Genomic DNA, 17,685 nt, shown 5'->3' with positions numbered 1-17,685 from the left:
TTGGCCACTTGGAGGTAAGAAAAAATATTAATTTTTTTTATTTTTGTTTTCAAAACGATAAGGAAGAAGGAAAGGGAAAAAAAATACTTTTTTATTTTTTTAAAAGAATTATAAAAATATTTTTAAAAAAAAAAAAAATCCTTGGCCACTAGGTGGTAAGGAAAAAAATTAATTTTTTTATTTTTGTTTTCTAAACAATAAGGAAGAAGGAAAGGGAAAAAAAATTACTTTTTAAATTTTATTTTTAAAAGAAATAAAAAAAATATATATATTTTTTAAAAGAAATATAAAAAAAATATATTTTTTATTTAAAAAAAAAAATCCTTGGCCACCGGTAAGAAAAAAAAATAATTTTTATATTTTTGTTTTCAAAACGATAAGGAAGAAGGAAAGGGAAAAAAAATTATTTTTTAATTTTTTTTTTAAAGAAATATAAAAAAATATTTCGACGAATCACAAAGTGACACGTGGAATATTAACCCATTACACCGGTCACCAACAGGTTAGGGACCATTAGAAGAGAATGTCCCCTAAAGGTGGGATTATTAGATAATAATCAAAAGGTGGGATTTATTAGCAGCGAACCTGTCAAAGGTGGGATTATTAGAATCAAATTTTTCAAACTTTTTTTCTCCTCCAAAATAGGGAACAACTAATAAATAGAAAAAAAATAAATAAAAATAAATTGAATAAATAGAGGCATTTGCCAAATAGGCCCTTAATCGTTAATTGCTGCTGTATTTGCACTCCATCGTTTTACCCTGAAAACCCTAAACCCTAAATCAGAGCTCCAACAATGGCAGACCTCCCAATCTCAGTCGACAGTATTAAGCGATTCTGGCACTCCCAGGTTCACGACCCAGAAAAGTGGGCTTTCAACATGGTAATCATATCTCTTACCCCAAAATTTTTGCGTTCGCACTTTCAATTATGTGACTTTCTGCCCCTTTTCTTCTTCAATCCATCAGTTTATATGATTAATGGTTAAAGATTTGATCTTCGTCTCTATTTTGGCGATTTAATTATACATAGATTTGCAATTTTATGGATAAATCATATGTTTATATTGATTATCATTTTGCTATCTCCTGTTTGATTTGGAAGGGGTTTTCGATTATATATCCTGAAATCATGTAAATTTAAGGGGCATTTGCAAAGTTAGAATCATCATTTTTGAATTTTGATAGTCTTCCTTTTCGGATTTTTTACGCGACATCAATTTCTTCTTTGAGATTAATTTGCTTTCTATCTGTCTTAGTGTTTTGGTGTTTGACTTTATATTGCTTCTTCATCTTTATAATTAGGTTTTTTTGTTTAGCTATGGACTTCTTTGGTGGTTTGGTCTTGGGTTATAGTTCTCGTGTATACTTGGGATCTTGTTCAATTGTAGCATAGATGTCTACCTCTTGTTAAGGACAGCATATGGAAAATGTCTCTGCTTATTTGCCGTCAATTTTGGCTGGGACTTTTTTTTTTTTTTTTTAAAGTCTCTATGGGGGCGTTTGGTATGAATAACGAAAATGAAATGAATTATTTAACACTTATCTTTTTATTTGTTTGGTTTAATCATGAAAAGGAATCACTTAAACCTATCTCCCTTTATTCTGATCGAGGAGAGTAAGGGTAATTATTACCTTAGGTTTTATAGGGGTAACAAATGGGTGGAAACCATTACCCTTAGGTAAACACTTGGTAACGGTAATAGTTTAATTGAATCCGTTTCCAACCCAAAAGAACTCTTACCAAACATGCTCTTAGTATGTCTCCTGTAGTTCTGTTTGTATTTTTAATGCTCTAGAAACTGGTTTCGTATAGGATAATATGCAAATGCTTGAGACCTCTTAGGAATGTAGGAGGTTTATATGGTTTTGTTCTTTTTGGACACCCCCACATCACACTCTATTGTGGGAAGTTGGATTGGTTGAGGGAGCTTATAGGTTGCTGACTGAAGCAATCTTTACTAATGAAAGAGGAATTTCCTGATTGCAACTCGACCCGGTATAAATGCACTGTTGTACATTCATGTTTCACAATATTGGATTTGTTTGCTGCATGCCTGCCTATACTGGCCATGTGATTGTTGGATTGGTGGTTTGTGGAGGCCCTGGGGAAGCTTTAATATCAGATTTACATTGTACAAAGTATTAAATTTTCCTCAATAACTTTTTTACATTGTATATGAATAGATAATGCTTACATGTTTCTCATTCTGGGTGTGTTTGGCAGAGATTTTTGCGTGCTGCAGGAATGTTTGGGGGCTCAATCATTCTTCTACGAAACTTTGGAGATGCTATTGCTTTGTGAATCTGGATGATGGGATTTGAAGCGTGCTTTACGCTTGAATTACAAACTAGTTTCCTATCTCTCTTAGCCTTTGCTGTGTCTTAGTAAACTCAAGCCCTTAGTAATTTAAGATCTTACTTTTCATTAGTATTAGTATCAAGTTTTGGCCATACACAGCATACCACAGAGAGTTATATCATTTTGGTTTGAAGTTTGAATTTAATGTTAGTTGCAAAGGCTACTTGAAAATTGTTGCCTTTGCTTTACCTTTTTTTTGTTCTAATTTCAGTTGAATGAAATAAATCTTTGGTTCAGTCACCTTTTCTCTCCCGCAATAGCTATCAGGCTTCAAATTTTGTATATTCAGAAGGGCTTGTGCCCTTTGCATGAGGATTTTGAATATTTTGCTGTAGGAGAAACTGGCATGGCAGCAACTCGAGTGCGAGGAATAAATAGACTGCTTGCTGAATTTGTTTTTATACGATCCTCTTATGTGTGTACAGAACTCATCACACCCTCAGCAATACAGGTGTGTAATGACCTGTGTGCGAATGCCTCTTCTGTGTGTTGTTTATAGCTTAAGTGAAAATACAATTTTACAGGAGAATTACCGCAGTCGTATTATTTGCTACTTTTGCAGACAATAATGCACCAATTTGTATCCGGTAGATTTCCAGGATTAAATGTTAATACACTTATCACCATTGCATAGTGAAGCATAGAAAAACAAACAGATAATATGCTCCTCCTATCTCATATTAATTCGTTTGTACGGTGGTACCTCTTTAAGTATTATGGGGATGGAGCTCATGATGAAGCACAGCAAAGTTAAAGAAACTCAATTTGATGAAATGATTTTTTTTTATATATAAACAAAGAGTACATATTTATGTATTATATTTATATATAAAGAAATACAGAAAACAACAAAGGCTACCAACAAACTACAGTACAAAAAAAAAACAAAAAAAAAAACCCCTAGAAAGACACTTGCGAGCAAACTTTATTCGACCCATGTTGGAGTACTTGAAGTCCACACTAGGCCTTCGACTACGCTTTGCACCCACACGAACCACTTGGCTACCTGCCAATGACCTAAGTTGTTCCCCCAAAGAACCTATTTTCCTAAACCGAGGATAGAATAATTCTTTAATTGACTATAATTTGTTGCTCTAGAACACTGGGGAGTTACTTGAAAAGAGAGCTAGTATATAGATTAAAATGAGATGATCAGAAAAAGAATGTGTATATGATGAAGGGAGAAGTTTAAGCAAAAATCTTGAAGCTTTGCTCTAATTATCAGAATCATGCATAATAAAAATGAATTAGTATAGGAATCATAACACAACCTATTAATCTAATGTTTTCTGTTTCATTATCATGCTCACCAGTAATCACAACAAGAGCAGCTCCCATCTTTGAAATGGTGAAACCTTGTACTGTCTCTTACAATTATTTCCCTCCCTTCTATGGCTGATATGAACTTCAATGCTCGATGACAATCTCCACATACTCTCAGATTTTTAAAAACACGTATAGGCAAGCCTTTGGGCACCTTAATCAATCCATACGCAACTGCCAATTTCTCACCATGCCATAACAGCAGTTTTTGCTTTTGCTCCTCACCAACATCATGCAGTGCAAATTCAAGATCAGGCACATATCCAGCCAACTTCATTTTTCTCTCTAGCTCACCAAGCTTTTCATGAATTGCAGGCAATTCTGGGTGTACTCTATCACTTGACCTAAACTCATGAACTGTGTTCTTTATCTCGATCCAACTGTAACCAGGCATTTTCACCACATTATTTTTCTTCATAGATTTCCAAACCCTAGAAACATTGTCCCAACTCTTATTAACAGCGTAAACATTAGCTAGTTGGACATATGCTGCATCATTTGTTGGATCTACCTGAAGCAAGTTGTTAGCAGCAAACTCAGCCGATTCTATATTCTTGTAGATCCTAGAAGCCCCCAAGAGGCTCCCAAATATTGCAGCATGTGGTTTGAAGGGCATTTGCTTTATTAAGTTGGTAGCTTCTTTAAGCTTACCAGCACGGCCTAGGAGGTCTACCATGCAAATGTAGTGCTCTCGTTTAGCCTTAACCCCATAATCCTTCTGCATCGAATCAAAATAGTGGATCCCGAGATCTACTAGTCCAACATGATTACAAGCTGATAGAACTGTAACAAAAGTGATCCAATCTGGCTTTACTTTCTTGGTTTTCATCTCATCGAACAGAGCAAGGGCTCTCTGACTTAATCCATGAGTAGCATACCCTGAAATCATGGCGTTCCAAGTAACCATGTCTTTCCTTGGCACTTCTAAGAACAATTTCCATGCATCCTCTAAAACTCCACATTTGCTATACATACTCAGCACTGATGTCCCAACTGTCGTATCCTTGTACAACGGAGACTTGTACACAAATTGATGAATTTGCTTCCCTAAGATTAATGCTGATAAATTGCTACAACCCAACAAAACACTAGTCAGGGTTAACGGAGTTCGCTCGACTCTAGATTCTACCATCATCTTAAAGAGATTAATTGCATCTTCTGCTCGAGAATTATCAACATAACCAGCTATCATAGCATTACATGTCACTGAACTCTTTATTTCCATTTCCTCAAACATTTTTTCAGCCATCTCAACCTTGCCAATTCTCATATACCCACTTATCAATGCAGTCAGAGCAACCACACTCTTAAATGGATCTGTCCTAAACAACCGAACAGCCGTATCCAAATCCCCACTCTCTGCATAACCCGATATCATTGCATTCCACGACACACTATTCCTCTCCGGTATTGCTGAAAACAGCCTTTTTGCTTCCTTCATCATCCCATTTTCCGCAAAACCCGAAACCATGGTATTCCAAGAAGCAATATCCTTAACAGGCATTTTCTCAAAAAACAACCTAGCACCATCTACATCTGAATTACGCAAATAACAGGACAACATTGTATTAAACGAGAAAATATCTGGTTCAGGAATTTCATCAAACAGTTGGCGGGCTTCTGCTAGCGTGCCGGGTTTTCGAGAATACCCAGCTAACAATGAATTCCAAGTAATGGTATTCTTGACAGGCATAGTATTAAACACTTTAAGAGCTGAATCTAAATCAGCTGATCTAATATATCTTGTAATCATTTTATTACAAGAAATGATATCATAGTATTGCCCATTATTATGAGAAAGGTTAGAATTTGATAAATTTGGTTTTATGTAATTGGGGTGAACCAAATTGGAGGAATTTAATGAACTAGGATCAAATTTACTGGGTATTTGATCTGGGTTTTGATCAATTTCTGGGTTTTGAGTTATGAAAGTTGAAAAGAAAGAAATTGGTTCTTTGATGAGAGTGAAAGTAACATAGAAAAATTGGTAAGAATTTGGTTTTAAAGAGAGATTTTGCATAAGATGATTCATATTAAGGAAATTATATGAATAAATTAAGATTAGAATTTGAGTTGGGATTTCAAAAACAGTAGAGAAAAATCTCAGAAAATTATTGAGAAATTAGAAAAATCAGTTGGAGGAAGGTGTTGGCGGGAAACCCACAACTGTTCGAGAAAGTTTAAGCCCTCTCGGGTAATTGTTTTTGATGTTTATGGGTTGGCCTTTGGCATTTTAAGACACATGTGTGCCTCACATGGGGGTAGCCAAACCGACTAGTGGTAAAGATGACATTGGGTTAGAATGGCTCGATAGTAGAGACATGGCACAATTTAATATGAAAAAAGCATGGCACGGGCATGCATAGGTACTTAGGTAGACAATCTAGGCATGTATGACATGCTACCGAACATGTTGAGTTGTGGCTTGGGTTTAAACAACTTTTTTAATTTTATGTTTAGAGATGCATGATACAACATGAATACATGAATATGTCCTGATACAACTATATCTAGCTAGAAGTGCTCTTAAGTAATAAGTGGAAACGAGATGATCTTCTGAGATGTTTAGAAAATCATGTTTTGTATTTCATGTTACTCGTTCCTAATAACTTTTGATTTAAATTCTACATTTTATTTTTAATTTTATAAAAATACGTAGTACATATTAATGCATTATACTTTGTAATAAGTGAAGAAATAAATATCTTATGTATGAGAAGCTTTTGCGTGGGGTCGGACTCACCGTGAGTCTAATATATCTGACAATAATATTATAATATATGACATTAATATTCTAATATCTGACATTAATAATATAATATCTAACATTATTAATAATCTAATGTCAAATATTAGATATATTGGACTCATCAAATTTTCACTGCTCAACAATATAGAATTCCAATTCACACTAATTTTTTTAATACTCCCTCCATTTCCATATGATAGTCCCATATGGAATCAATCACATAAAATAAGAAAAGAAGACTATTTGGAATCTAACATTAAAGTACAAAAATAATTCATAATTAGTTTTGCCTTAATTAAATTTTTTGATGTTTTTTTTTTGGGAAAGTATCAGCCATAATTGCATCATTCAAGGGAGGGATTTTCTTACTTAGAGCCATGTTATCAGTCCACAATTAATTAATTTAACCAATAAGAATTTAATATATATAAAATAGAAAATAAAAACTAACTTGAAAATAGAATAAATACAATATAAGTAGATCTTTTTGAAACGCTCAAAATAGTATATGAGACTAACAAATAGAAACGAAGGATTCATAAAAAAAACAAATAGAAAATTTATCCAAAAAAAAGTGACGGAGTAAAAAGTATAAAGTTTAGGAAATAAAATAAACACTGTCAGCTATAATCAATTTTTTGTTTATCCCTACCTTATAAAAAATAGGAGATTACACTTATGAATAGTGTACGGACCTATATGCCCTGCAAAATGTTTGTTTACGTTTTTTTTCCCATCCGTAATCTAATATATATAAATAAAGTAGGCATTTTTGGAGAGCATTCGGAGCGCCACGTAGAATATACTTATTTCGACCAATAAGAAGAAATATTTGTATTTTATTTTTGAATTAAAAATTATGTCGCTAAATTAATAAATTCATTATAAATTATAGTAAAAAAAATATTAAGCTTTTGTAATTTTGTCTGAAATTATTAAATACAATAAATTAAATAATTAAAAATCTTAGATGAAAAAACCGTTCATTCCATCTAGTTTCTTACATTTATGTCCTTCCACGTGTACAGATGTAATGAGTGTTGAGCTTTCTCTCCCCTCTCCATCTCAGTGTCGCCATTACTTTTGAGCATTTTTCAACTTTCCCTCTCTTCTCCACCTCTGTTCACCAAGTCCATTGAAATAGAAAATTCCACATCTCTGTTCTAACTGTTCACCATCTTTCCACAATCCCAAATATAAATCAAATTGGGGCCAAGAAAGTTAGCAATAGCAAGAATTAATCCTACAAATAGCGGGAATTAGAATAAATGACAAGGATAAGGATGGACCTTTTCGCGGCAGACGGGCTGGAAATGGCGATGCTGAGGAAGGGGCCCAGGAAATCCTCGAGAGGGGAGAGGGGGAGGCGGTGGAAGAGGGCGGGCGGAGAATCTGGGAGGTGGGTCACCGATCACCGGCGCCTCATTTTTCGTACTCCGGCCCGACCCAAAGAACAATCCCCTGCTTCGACTACTTCCTGAAACAACAGCACTCCACCGCCAGCTCTGCCGCGACTAGAACCAGCCACATACCTCCAGCAGCACGCGTAGTGGCAGCCGCGAATTTCATTCTTTAATTTAGAGGCAGCTAATTCTAAATTGGCTTCTATGAATGGAGTATAAATGTTGTGTACTTCTCATGCATTAATAAAGTATTAGCTTTTGTACTTAAAATAAGAATCCTATTTTGATTCCAAAATTATTAATTGTTTCGAGGGAAATCATATAAATGATGTTTGACTCTTTTCTTTTTCAGATCAAATTAAAAGAAATTTATTAGAGTCAGGGAGAGGAGCTCACTTGGACTAAACTCTCTTGGTGCATCAAATCAAGTATGATCAAGTGAGCACTAAGCAAGATTGTGCTCACTTTGACCTATTTCTTGAGTATATATTCACAAACTTAATGTCATAAAGCAGAGTTGCATTGGCCGGTATGTTGCAATCACCCCCTGAAGTAATTAGTTCAATTGTTAAGAGCATTGTCCTAGGTTTAGTTGTTTAGATAAAATACAATAAACTAAGGTGAGCCACTAGCAGAAATAATTTATTATGTAGAGTAATTACTAGGTTGGGTGATAGTATATACTTGCAAATAGTAAATGTTCCAAAAAACTTTTCTATTATTATACGCATATACAATGTTGAATTACTTCTGTTAGTATATAATATGTACTCTATGATTCTTGAATTATATTTAATATATTCTTAAATAAGTTTGTAGATGTTTTTGCAATATTGCACTGTTGAATACTTCCTATGTTCTTTTTTACTTGACCTTTTTCTTTTATCACGTTTGTCAATGCAAAACTTTAACGATTAATAACTTTAGTTTTCCAAAAGTAAAAATTATAAAAGTTATATATTATGATAGTATTTATTGAGACGAATTCAAAAAATCTCACATGAATATGTTTTTCCTTACATATTACACAGAAAGACGGTCAAAAGAAGGGTGTTGAATAGTGTAAAAGTCAAATCGGGTCAAGTAAAAAAGTACAAAGGAAGTAATTGCATAGATGTTTTCTGAGGAAAAGTTGTAAACAATTGGGCTGATGTGCAAGGAAAAACGAAAAGTTTAAACACAACCCAATATACACATTCCATTAATTTACCAAAATATTTTCCCTAAAAACTCAAGAAGAGTTTAAACACAATCTAATAAAAACATTAAAAAAAGGCAAGCCACTCCACGCGCATCTCGCGCTTTCACTGCCCTAGTTAGTGTGAAAAGATAGATGTATAGAATTTAGGAAATAACACTAGTACGGTCAATTATTGGATAAAAATAAATTTCCAAAAATCTTAAGAGTGCTTTAATTTTATCAGATTATCATAAATCCAATGGGAGAAATTATAAGGCGGTGATAACTTGGTGTAATTAGGAAATTACATATCTTGTATGCTACGTCACCTTTGTTAAGTTTCCTAATTTTTTATTTTTTTTTTAAAAGAAAGTTTCCTAAACTTTGCAAAAGTTGTAATTCTTATAGAATTAGGTTACTTTAAGGCGGTTTAAGTTTCTCTATATATACACATAACATATTACAGTAAGGCCAACAAAAAAATACGAAAGAAAAAAATTTAGATTGATTCTTATTCTTAGCAAGAAAGAAGAGAGGAAAAAAAAAAAGTCTACAACAATGATCGTTTACGAGGATATCATTAGTGGCGACGAGCTTTTGTCCGACTCGTACCGCTGCGACGAACTCTTCAATGGATGTCTTTGGGAGGTAGAAGGAAAGTGGGTTGTCAAAGGCGGTCACATTGAAGTCGACATTGGTGCCAACCCTTCTGCCGAAGGAGGAGAAGATGATGAAGTTGTTGGTGACGAGGAGGGTATCAAGGTTGTCGACATTGTCGACAACTTTAGGCTCCAAGAGCAACCTGCCTATGATAAGAAGCAGTTTATTGCATGGGTTAAGAGGTACATCAAGAACTTGACTGCCAAGTTAGAGGGTCATAAGGCTGATGAGTTCAAGAAGAACGTCGAGGCAGCAACTAAGTTTCTGATGTCGAAGCTCAATGATCTTCAGTTTTTCGTGGGTGAGAGTATGCACGATGATGGTGCTACAGTCATGGCTTATTACAAGGATGGTGCTACTGATCCAACTTTCTTGTACTTTGCTCATGGTTTGAAGGGAGTCAAGCATTGAAGGGTGCGGGTGCAAGTGCTAAGGGAGTATAGTACTAATATTAATGTTTGGTATAACCGTTTAAGTCTAGTTTTTTAGGTTATGTTGTTTTAAGTTTTCTCTGCATTAATTTGTTAAATTTTGGTATCTAATCCGTATTAGATTTCCTAAACGCAATATAATTCTTACTTTCTTAGCATATATTAAAATCATGTTATTTTGCTTCTATCTCTAATAGTACCACAATCCCCACCATAACAATTAACGACATACAATCAGTACCAAAACGCCCTAATTGCATCATAAAGTAGAAATAACAATTTTTTTCTTCTTATTATTTTTAAAAAGACTTGTGCTGAATGCTGATTATATTGTTTATACATAACATTCACTAATGTCTAATCAAGTTGGCTAATTCTGGGTTATTTTGCACCAAATTTCTGAGAAGAGCAAGAAAAGAGACCACAAGATTTCCAAATATCAAGATTAAAATAGAGATTTCAACTATATATCTAATTCATGATACAAATTTGAACACAATTATACAGGTTTGGGCCACATTAATATGATTCAAGAATATATGCTTATCTTTCAATAATCTTCTCATTAAGGGGGGAATCGAGGGGTCTCTGGACTCTGGCCCTTATTGACTACACCAAAGAGGCAAAGACCTTCAGGGCAGTCAATCAACTCCCTTGCGCTGTGATACACACCTGAATAGAATACTGGGAAAGGGTCAGTTCTGTTTAGCAGTAAATTGCTTGACTATGAAGTTTTACAGCAACTTTAAAAAATTACTAAGTACTACTCGTACTCCCTACCATTTAATATGGGGGATTGATCAGTAAATTGGTCCTTGCCATTCCTCATTGTTCCTCGGATAAAATTTTGAGAACAGCTGATAAGACTGACAGAATAATCAGTTCAATCTGCAAAAACAACAAAGCGCTTGAATAATTGCATATAGATGTTCATAGGGTGGAGATAGAGTTTCCTTACACTTACTAAAATTGAAGATCCAATTTGTGAAGAGCGAGTACAACACAAGAAAATGAAAGCATAGGATGAAACAGAAATTCTGACCTTGGTAAGATATAGAATGATTAGAACCAAAATACAAATGAAAGAAAGCTAGTTTGAATGCAGCAATTCCAGGCTAAAGGCACCAACTGAGTCTCTAACTCACTACAAGTGACTGAAATAAATGCAGCAGTCTTCATTTTTGCTACAGCCAAAGCTCCGATCCAGTGGCATTTCTCTTAAAAGACCTAGGGCATGCAAACTATAATACTTCTTCTAGGATTGTTGTAACTTGCAAGGGTACCAAAAATCGATAAGATCGAAAGCCTCTTACGTTTAAAATTAAGTTAATAGTTCTGTCACCTGCATTAAGGATTAAGATAATCCAGGGAAGAAAATTTAAAAGAGAGAGGGGAAAAAACATGCACAAAAAAACAGAGCACTATTAGAATAGCTAACAGCGGTCAAGCTGCTAAACATTAGTATATGTCAGATCGTCAGGCACATGAAACTTACGTTGCAAAGTCTGTCACAATTAAAAAAAACTATCATAGTTAAACACATGAAAACCAGAAAGAAAAATGCCAGAGCGAATCTCTTAAAAGCTTCGAAATGTAAGGAACATCCATAGCTATAGTGTGCGAATTACTAACACACGTCAGAATCAGATACTGTACCACAACTAAAAATAGGAGTATATAAGAATACTTGACCCATGTTAACACAATTACACAATAACAGGTATTGACCACTGAAGCCTTCTCTACACCCTCCATGATTAAATAAGAATTTCAAGCCACACCTCTAATTTACCCATTTACACTTTACAGGTGCAATATAAGCACCAGTGTTAGCCACAATTGGCTATTTGGCTGTCCTAGCATGTCTTACTGCTACGGACAATATATAGTAATCCAACCACACTCTTATTCATTAATACTTCAGGCTCTAAAATAAAGATATTATAAAGGTTTGGTTCAAGTTCTTTATAGGTTCAAAGATAGCTTATTGATTATCCCTAGAAAATGCAATAGCTGCAACAACCAACTACAGTGGAACACTCTGAAGGTTAGAAGATAGCTCATTGACAATCTCTAGAAGAATAGCTGCATCATTAACTAACTAGTAACTACAGTGGAACACTCTGGGATATGCACACAAACCCCAACCTTGATTTGCATGGACAATATAAATATATGTTCCAAGCATTCAAGTCCATATATACAATTGACAATATGGCCCAAATAACACCTCATGGACCTCATGGAAGGTCGCATAACATATGTGATACATTATAGATTTATAGCACAAAGCTCTGCAATACATGCTGATAATCATGTCAGAAGCATAAATGTGATACAACCATATAGTGCTGTTGCTGATTTACTTGGTTGATTCAAGAAGTATGGTTAAGAAAGGAGCCAGCAATTCCTCACCCTTCCCTTATCTGAATGGGTCTTTCTATTTTCTCTATTTTATAAAATTGCATAATTTAAACAATACAACAGCATGACAATTCATGCAGCTCAAATACAAGCAATTATACAGATACATCCCCAATAGGTATGGATGTTAATGTGCAACAACACTAGGACTAGACTAAAGTCAATGCCATAATAATATGTATAGAAAATTTCTGCCCCCAGGTCCTACAGAATAACAAGACAATGGCAATAGGGAAAAAAAAATGCTTCAATGATTAACTATGTCATAAAAAATGAGCAAAGTGTTGTAAGCATAAGAATTAGATGCTAGATTATTTAATGAAAGAGTCTCCCTTACAAATTTTGTTTACATCTCTCCAAGTTCATCGATAGTACTATCATGGTTGCAGTTTCAGGGTATTGCTGAAAGAAAATCGAGAAGCTCACATTTCTCTGCATCTGCAAATTGTCGAATGCAACATTAGGGTGGACTTATGACAACAAAAATCAAACTCTTTGCTAATAATCAGGAGTAAGACAGTTGTCTTTGACAATTCAAAGCGAACAATTACATAATTAATAATGCATACTCCAAATGGGTTATGATACAAAGAAAAAGAAAAGTTGGGTGTGAGGCAAGCAAGAGAAACGGACAGACAAACCAGAAAGGTAATGAAGAAGAGAATACTTCCATATTCTGTGATTCCATGACAATCCGGATTCCAGAATGATTATTATATTATATGCTGGAGACAATATGAAAACAGATTGAACAAAAAAGTTAACAAAGGACAGGAGACCAAAACTTAAGCTTGTTCCCCACTCTTTTTTAACCATAATGAATCCATCAGACCATCACCCTGTAACATATTTCTTCTGAAATCTACTCTGTCTTTCCATTTACACATCTTTCCTTTTAACTGTCATGTTATGGGTATTGCTTCTAAGCTCTTTCCTAAAGTTGGACTTTTCCCATTAAGCTTATAACAAACAAAGACCAGGCTTACATTTAAAACATATAACAGATACATATATAACTCTTGCATGTAGTAGCATAGGTGATAAACTGCAGCATCAAGCTGCAATACAAGAGTAAGACACTAAAGGTCCGGACAGTGAATCCAGTAATGAAATTCCTGTGCCTGCTTCAAAGAACCTTTGTTCAAAATACAATATTCACACACCAAAGAAGAGAGGACAAGGGAGGTGCATTCAGTTTGGATAACTTTCTTGTTAATCATTTGAAAGCTGGTATTGTGGATATTTGATATGCAAATCTTGGCACAAGATAGGAACAGTTTCTAAGCAAGAGAAGCAAGACCACAACAAAGCAAGGTACATATTCTGGGGAAAGATTAGTAGATACCTCCACATTAGTTGGATATATTGCGCAAATTTTACGGCATATGTCAAGCATCTCAATACGGCAGAGCTCATTTATTATCTGCTAACTCGGCAACTTCATTTCCTTCAACAAAAAACCCAACATGCCATTGATGCTTGCAACATAAGGATGTGAACAGGGTCCAGCCAGAAATTCATGGACAAGCCCATCAATGCAAATCCAGCTACAGCCACGGTGCTTTTTCACCCTCTGCTCCTTCATCAACTGCCTTAGGCCTGAAACTTCACTCCATTCATGATCACGAGCCAAAGAATTAGATAGCATGACATAGCCAGCAGAATTTTGTGGATCAACTTCGATTAGTTTTCTGGACATGTCTTGAGTAAGTTTTCCCTTAAAATGAAGCAGGCAACCTCCAAGCAAGGCACCCCAAACAAAATTATTAGGTTTAAAGGGCATGGATTTGGCAACATCAAGGGCTTCTTCAATATGACCAACTCGAGCCAGGAGGTCAATATAACAAGCATAGTGTTCCAATTGAGGTGAGATAGAAAATCTTATTTTCATATCTTGAAAAATTTGGCGCCCTACCTCTAACAACCCTGAGTGACAACATGCACATAAGATACTAAGAAATGTTCCACTATTGGGACAGAGCCCACAGTCCAGCATTTCATTGAAAAGGGTTAATGCTTCTTGTCCTTCACCATTCACAGCCAGACCCATAATCATGACACTATACGATATAACATCCTTTGAAAGCAAAGACTGAAAAACCTTTTTAGCTCTGCTCAGATCACCACATTTACAATACATGTCAACCATAGCAGTCGCTAAGAATGAGTTTGTGCACAGCACGTTTTCTCGTCCTCGAGATTTCATGTACTCATGAACCCAAATACCAAGATCAATATCCCCTACTTGAGAACAAGCAGAGAGGATACTTACCATCGTAACATGGTTTGGACTTGCATAAGGATTATCTATCATCACCTTAAAAAGACTCAATGCCTCCAGTGCACAACCATTTTGAACATAGGCACCAATAATAGCATTCCACGCTACCACACTTGTTTTACCATTATCACCAATTCTATCAAAAGCTTCCTTGCTTTTGTCCACATTACCCCATTTTCCATACAAATAAGTAAGCACCATGTTGATCGAGTCACCAGTGGAGCTAACAGGGCCGTAGTCCTTTACAGTGTCTGTAAGTTTCTCTATCCAGTTCTCCAACTCACCAATATCCAGCTTTGAACAAGCAGATAGAACACTGACCATGGTTTCATTCTCTGGTGTCATGTTTCCTTTAACCATCAGAAAAAACAGCTGCAAAGCTTTCTCAGATAGACCAGACTTAGCATAAACATCAATCAAACAGGTCCAGGAAAACACCATATTTTTCTCAGGCATTTCATCAAACACCTTGTGAGCTGATATAAAGTCTTTTAGACCCTTTGCGTATGCAGCAACAAGGCCATTGCAAACCGCCGAATTACCCAGAAAACCAGCTTTCATGATCTGGGTATGGAATTGACTTACATAGTCAGCATTGCCAGAGTGGATGCAAGCTTTTAGGAGGAAAGAAAAGGTAAAATCATTAGGAAAAAGTGGCTGCTGTTTTAAACGTTTAAAGAAAGAAACAGTAAGGGAGGATTGACTCTTTTCTTCAGACAAGATTCTGATAATGGCATTGAAAGGAAATATCCTTGGGGCTCGCAATTGTTTGAACACACGCAAAGCAATCGGAAGAGAGTAACGCCCAATTAGACGAGTTGCTATATGACTGTGTTGATGAGCACCTAAACAGATGATTCGGGCATGGATTTGGAGGAGGTGACATCGAGAGATATTATGCCCTTGTAGGAGATTATACAATTCGAAGAAATCAGGTGAATTGGATTTCAAGTACATTAGTTTTTTTTAAAATGCTCGAACAAAATACGACGTAATCAACTTGATGCGTTTACAAAATTTGCTGATGTAAACCTGGATAGATACATAGGCAGCTTGAGGTAATCTTGACCAAAGATTGAGTTGCAATATAGGACGACAGGAATTTACGCCGTGCAAATAAGCTGATGCCACAATTAAAAAACCTAACTTATAAACTCTTCTTTGATGTCATTCAGAGATTGTATAACATGATTGTCAGAGAGTAACCCAATAAAAATCCCAAATTGAATCAACAACCAATACACTCAGCAAGATGTAATATACTATTTTTATTTTTGTAAAAACCTAAATACCCATAACAATCTACATTTCATAATTTGATGATTTTTCGAACAACAATTCACAATTCAAAGATCTCAACTTGTTGAGCAGCACAAACCCTAATTGTGAAATTGAAAACCTAATCTCAATCAACCACATAATTCAGCTCAATCTTCAATTCATATACATAACAAGAGAAATTCAATGAATTGTAATCGTAATTGTAATTGCATTCTACTATGTGCTGAACTCAAGCAATGTAGAATATTATCAAGCAAAAATCCCAAATTTACAACATTATACAGTACTGATGATGTGATACTACTCAAATGGAGTATTACTTAATGAGAGGCTTAATATATAAACCAACTCAAATGCATAAGCAGGCTAAAAAAGGGGGCAAATAATCAAAAAGTTCAAAAGAATATTTTATATAAAAAAACTGAAAGTAAAATAGGGAGAGTGAAGAACCTGAAGGAAGCAGCTTCAGTTGGAGAAGAACTGAAGAAAATGAAAGAGTGGAATGAGTCTAGAGATAGCTAGAGGCGGGAGAAGTGAACTATAGTAGTGGAGGTGCCAATTTGAGTAACTAAGTCGGGTTTGATTGGTTTACTTCCAATTTGAGTCATGCTAAAAAATTGTATTCATATGAGTCAAAATCTGAATTGAGTATTTTTCGAGTTGGGTTGAGTATTTTTCGAGTTGGGTTAGATTGATCGGGTTAGTTTTTCACTCTTCTACGGAGTAAACTTGCAAATTTTTAGCTACACTTAATGATCACGAGTTCAATAACAATTTACACAGGTAAGGAACAGAGAAAGAAAGATGTTTACCCTAACAATAGTACTATATTATGATTGCTTGATCAATTAATTATACGAAATACTTGTATCTTCTTACACAAGGTATAAGTCCAGTGTTTTAGGTTTTCAGGAAATTCCTAAAACAAAGCTATGTATTGGTATTTGGTACTAAACTACCAATTATTAGGTACCAAATTAAAACTTATTAGGTACTCAGTACCAAACAACGGAGTATATAGAATCTTTCTATCTATAATTTTATACTAAAGGCAAAATTTTGGATAACACGTGTCATCTTCTAATTAAAAAATTTCCCGCCTAAATGTATTGTTTTTTTTTTTCTTTTCATATATGTTCTACCAATATATATTTTCATATCTTTCTTACCATTTTTATTGGGTATTAAAGTAGTAATTTTCTATAGAACTTTAAATTATGCTTGTTTTTGCCTAATTATATGCTTGTTTTGTACTTTGTATTTTATTTTCAAGAATAAACCCATCAACAATTTTCGATGAAAAGTAAAATAAATAAAGTTGTAAGAATCTATACTTAACATTGAACCTCATTTTGTAAACATGATACAAATATGTAATCCTAAATAATAAATTAAATTATATATTTATACAAAACTATGTTTTTTATTTATTTTTTATTTTTATAATATTATAGGAATATTAGATAAAAATACCCATTGACTATAATCATAACAATAATACTAATAAAACAAAAATTAAATTCTCCACCATTCACTAAAAATGAAACGAATAATTAATTAAATTATTACTCACATGCCTATCAAAGTGTGGG

The 17,685-nt window shown here is 34.6% G+C and overlaps 3 protein-coding genes and 1 long non-coding RNA gene across 8 annotated transcripts; 2 read left to right on the top strand and 2 right to left on the bottom strand.

The window, feature by feature from the left end:
• Nucleotides 1–725: 725 nt before the first annotated feature.
• Nucleotides 726–2,601, top strand: LOC110726325. The gene is made up of 2 exons (XR_002512358.1): nt 726–883; nt 2,227–2,601. It is a non-coding gene; the product is annotated as an uncharacterized LOC110726325 (long non-coding RNA).
• A 145-nt stretch (nt 2,602–2,746) lies between these two features.
• LOC110726324 (pentatricopeptide repeat-containing protein At4g16835, mitochondrial-like) lies at nt 2,747–5,964 on the bottom strand. The gene has a single exon (XM_021905785.1). The coding sequence runs from the start codon at nt 5,714–5,716 to the stop codon at nt 3,668–3,670; it is 2,049 nt and encodes a 682-aa protein (XP_021761477.1). The 5' UTR covers nt 5,717–5,964; the 3' UTR covers nt 2,747–3,667.
• Nucleotides 5,965–9,216: 3,252 nt separating this feature from the next.
• Nucleotides 9,217–10,285, top strand: LOC110726323 (translationally-controlled tumor protein homolog). The gene has a single exon (XM_021905784.1). It carries the CDS (start codon nt 9,575–9,577, stop codon nt 10,085–10,087), a length of 513 nt encoding a protein of 170 aa, XP_021761476.1. The 5' UTR covers nt 9,217–9,574; the 3' UTR covers nt 10,088–10,285.
• Nucleotides 10,286–10,480: 195 nt separating this feature from the next.
• On the bottom strand, nt 10,481–16,998 carry LOC110726322 (pentatricopeptide repeat-containing protein At2g29760, chloroplastic-like). 5 transcript variants are annotated; one of them, XM_021905783.1, is made up of 5 exons: nt 16,544–16,998; nt 13,877–15,933; nt 12,869–12,969; nt 10,888–11,449; nt 10,481–10,791 (listed from the first exon to the last, which is right to left on the bottom strand). In XM_021905783.1, the coding sequence occupies exon 2, from the start codon at nt 15,767–15,769 to the stop codon at nt 13,958–13,960; it is 1,812 nt and encodes a 603-aa protein (XP_021761475.1). In that variant the 5' UTR covers nt 15,770–15,933; nt 16,544–16,998; the 3' UTR covers nt 10,481–10,791; nt 10,888–11,449; nt 12,869–12,969; nt 13,877–13,957. The 5 variants fall into 5 exon arrangements, with proteins under 5 accessions (XP_021761475.1, XP_021761471.1, XP_021761472.1 ...); XM_021905779.1 differs by having other exon boundaries at nt 10,888–12,969; XM_021905780.1 differs by having other exon boundaries at nt 10,481–10,779; nt 10,888–12,969.
• Nucleotides 16,999–17,685: the final 687 nt, after the last annotated feature.

This window comes from Chenopodium quinoa, unplaced genomic scaffold, assembly GCF_001683475.1.
Source record: "Chenopodium quinoa cultivar QQ74 unplaced genomic scaffold, ASM168347v1, whole genome shotgun sequence".
Taxonomy (NCBI): domain Eukaryota; kingdom Viridiplantae; phylum Streptophyta; class Magnoliopsida; order Caryophyllales; family Amaranthaceae; genus Chenopodium; species Chenopodium quinoa.
Note: the sequence above shows the minus strand (reverse complement) of the source record. Positions and strands in the feature narration are given on the sequence as shown.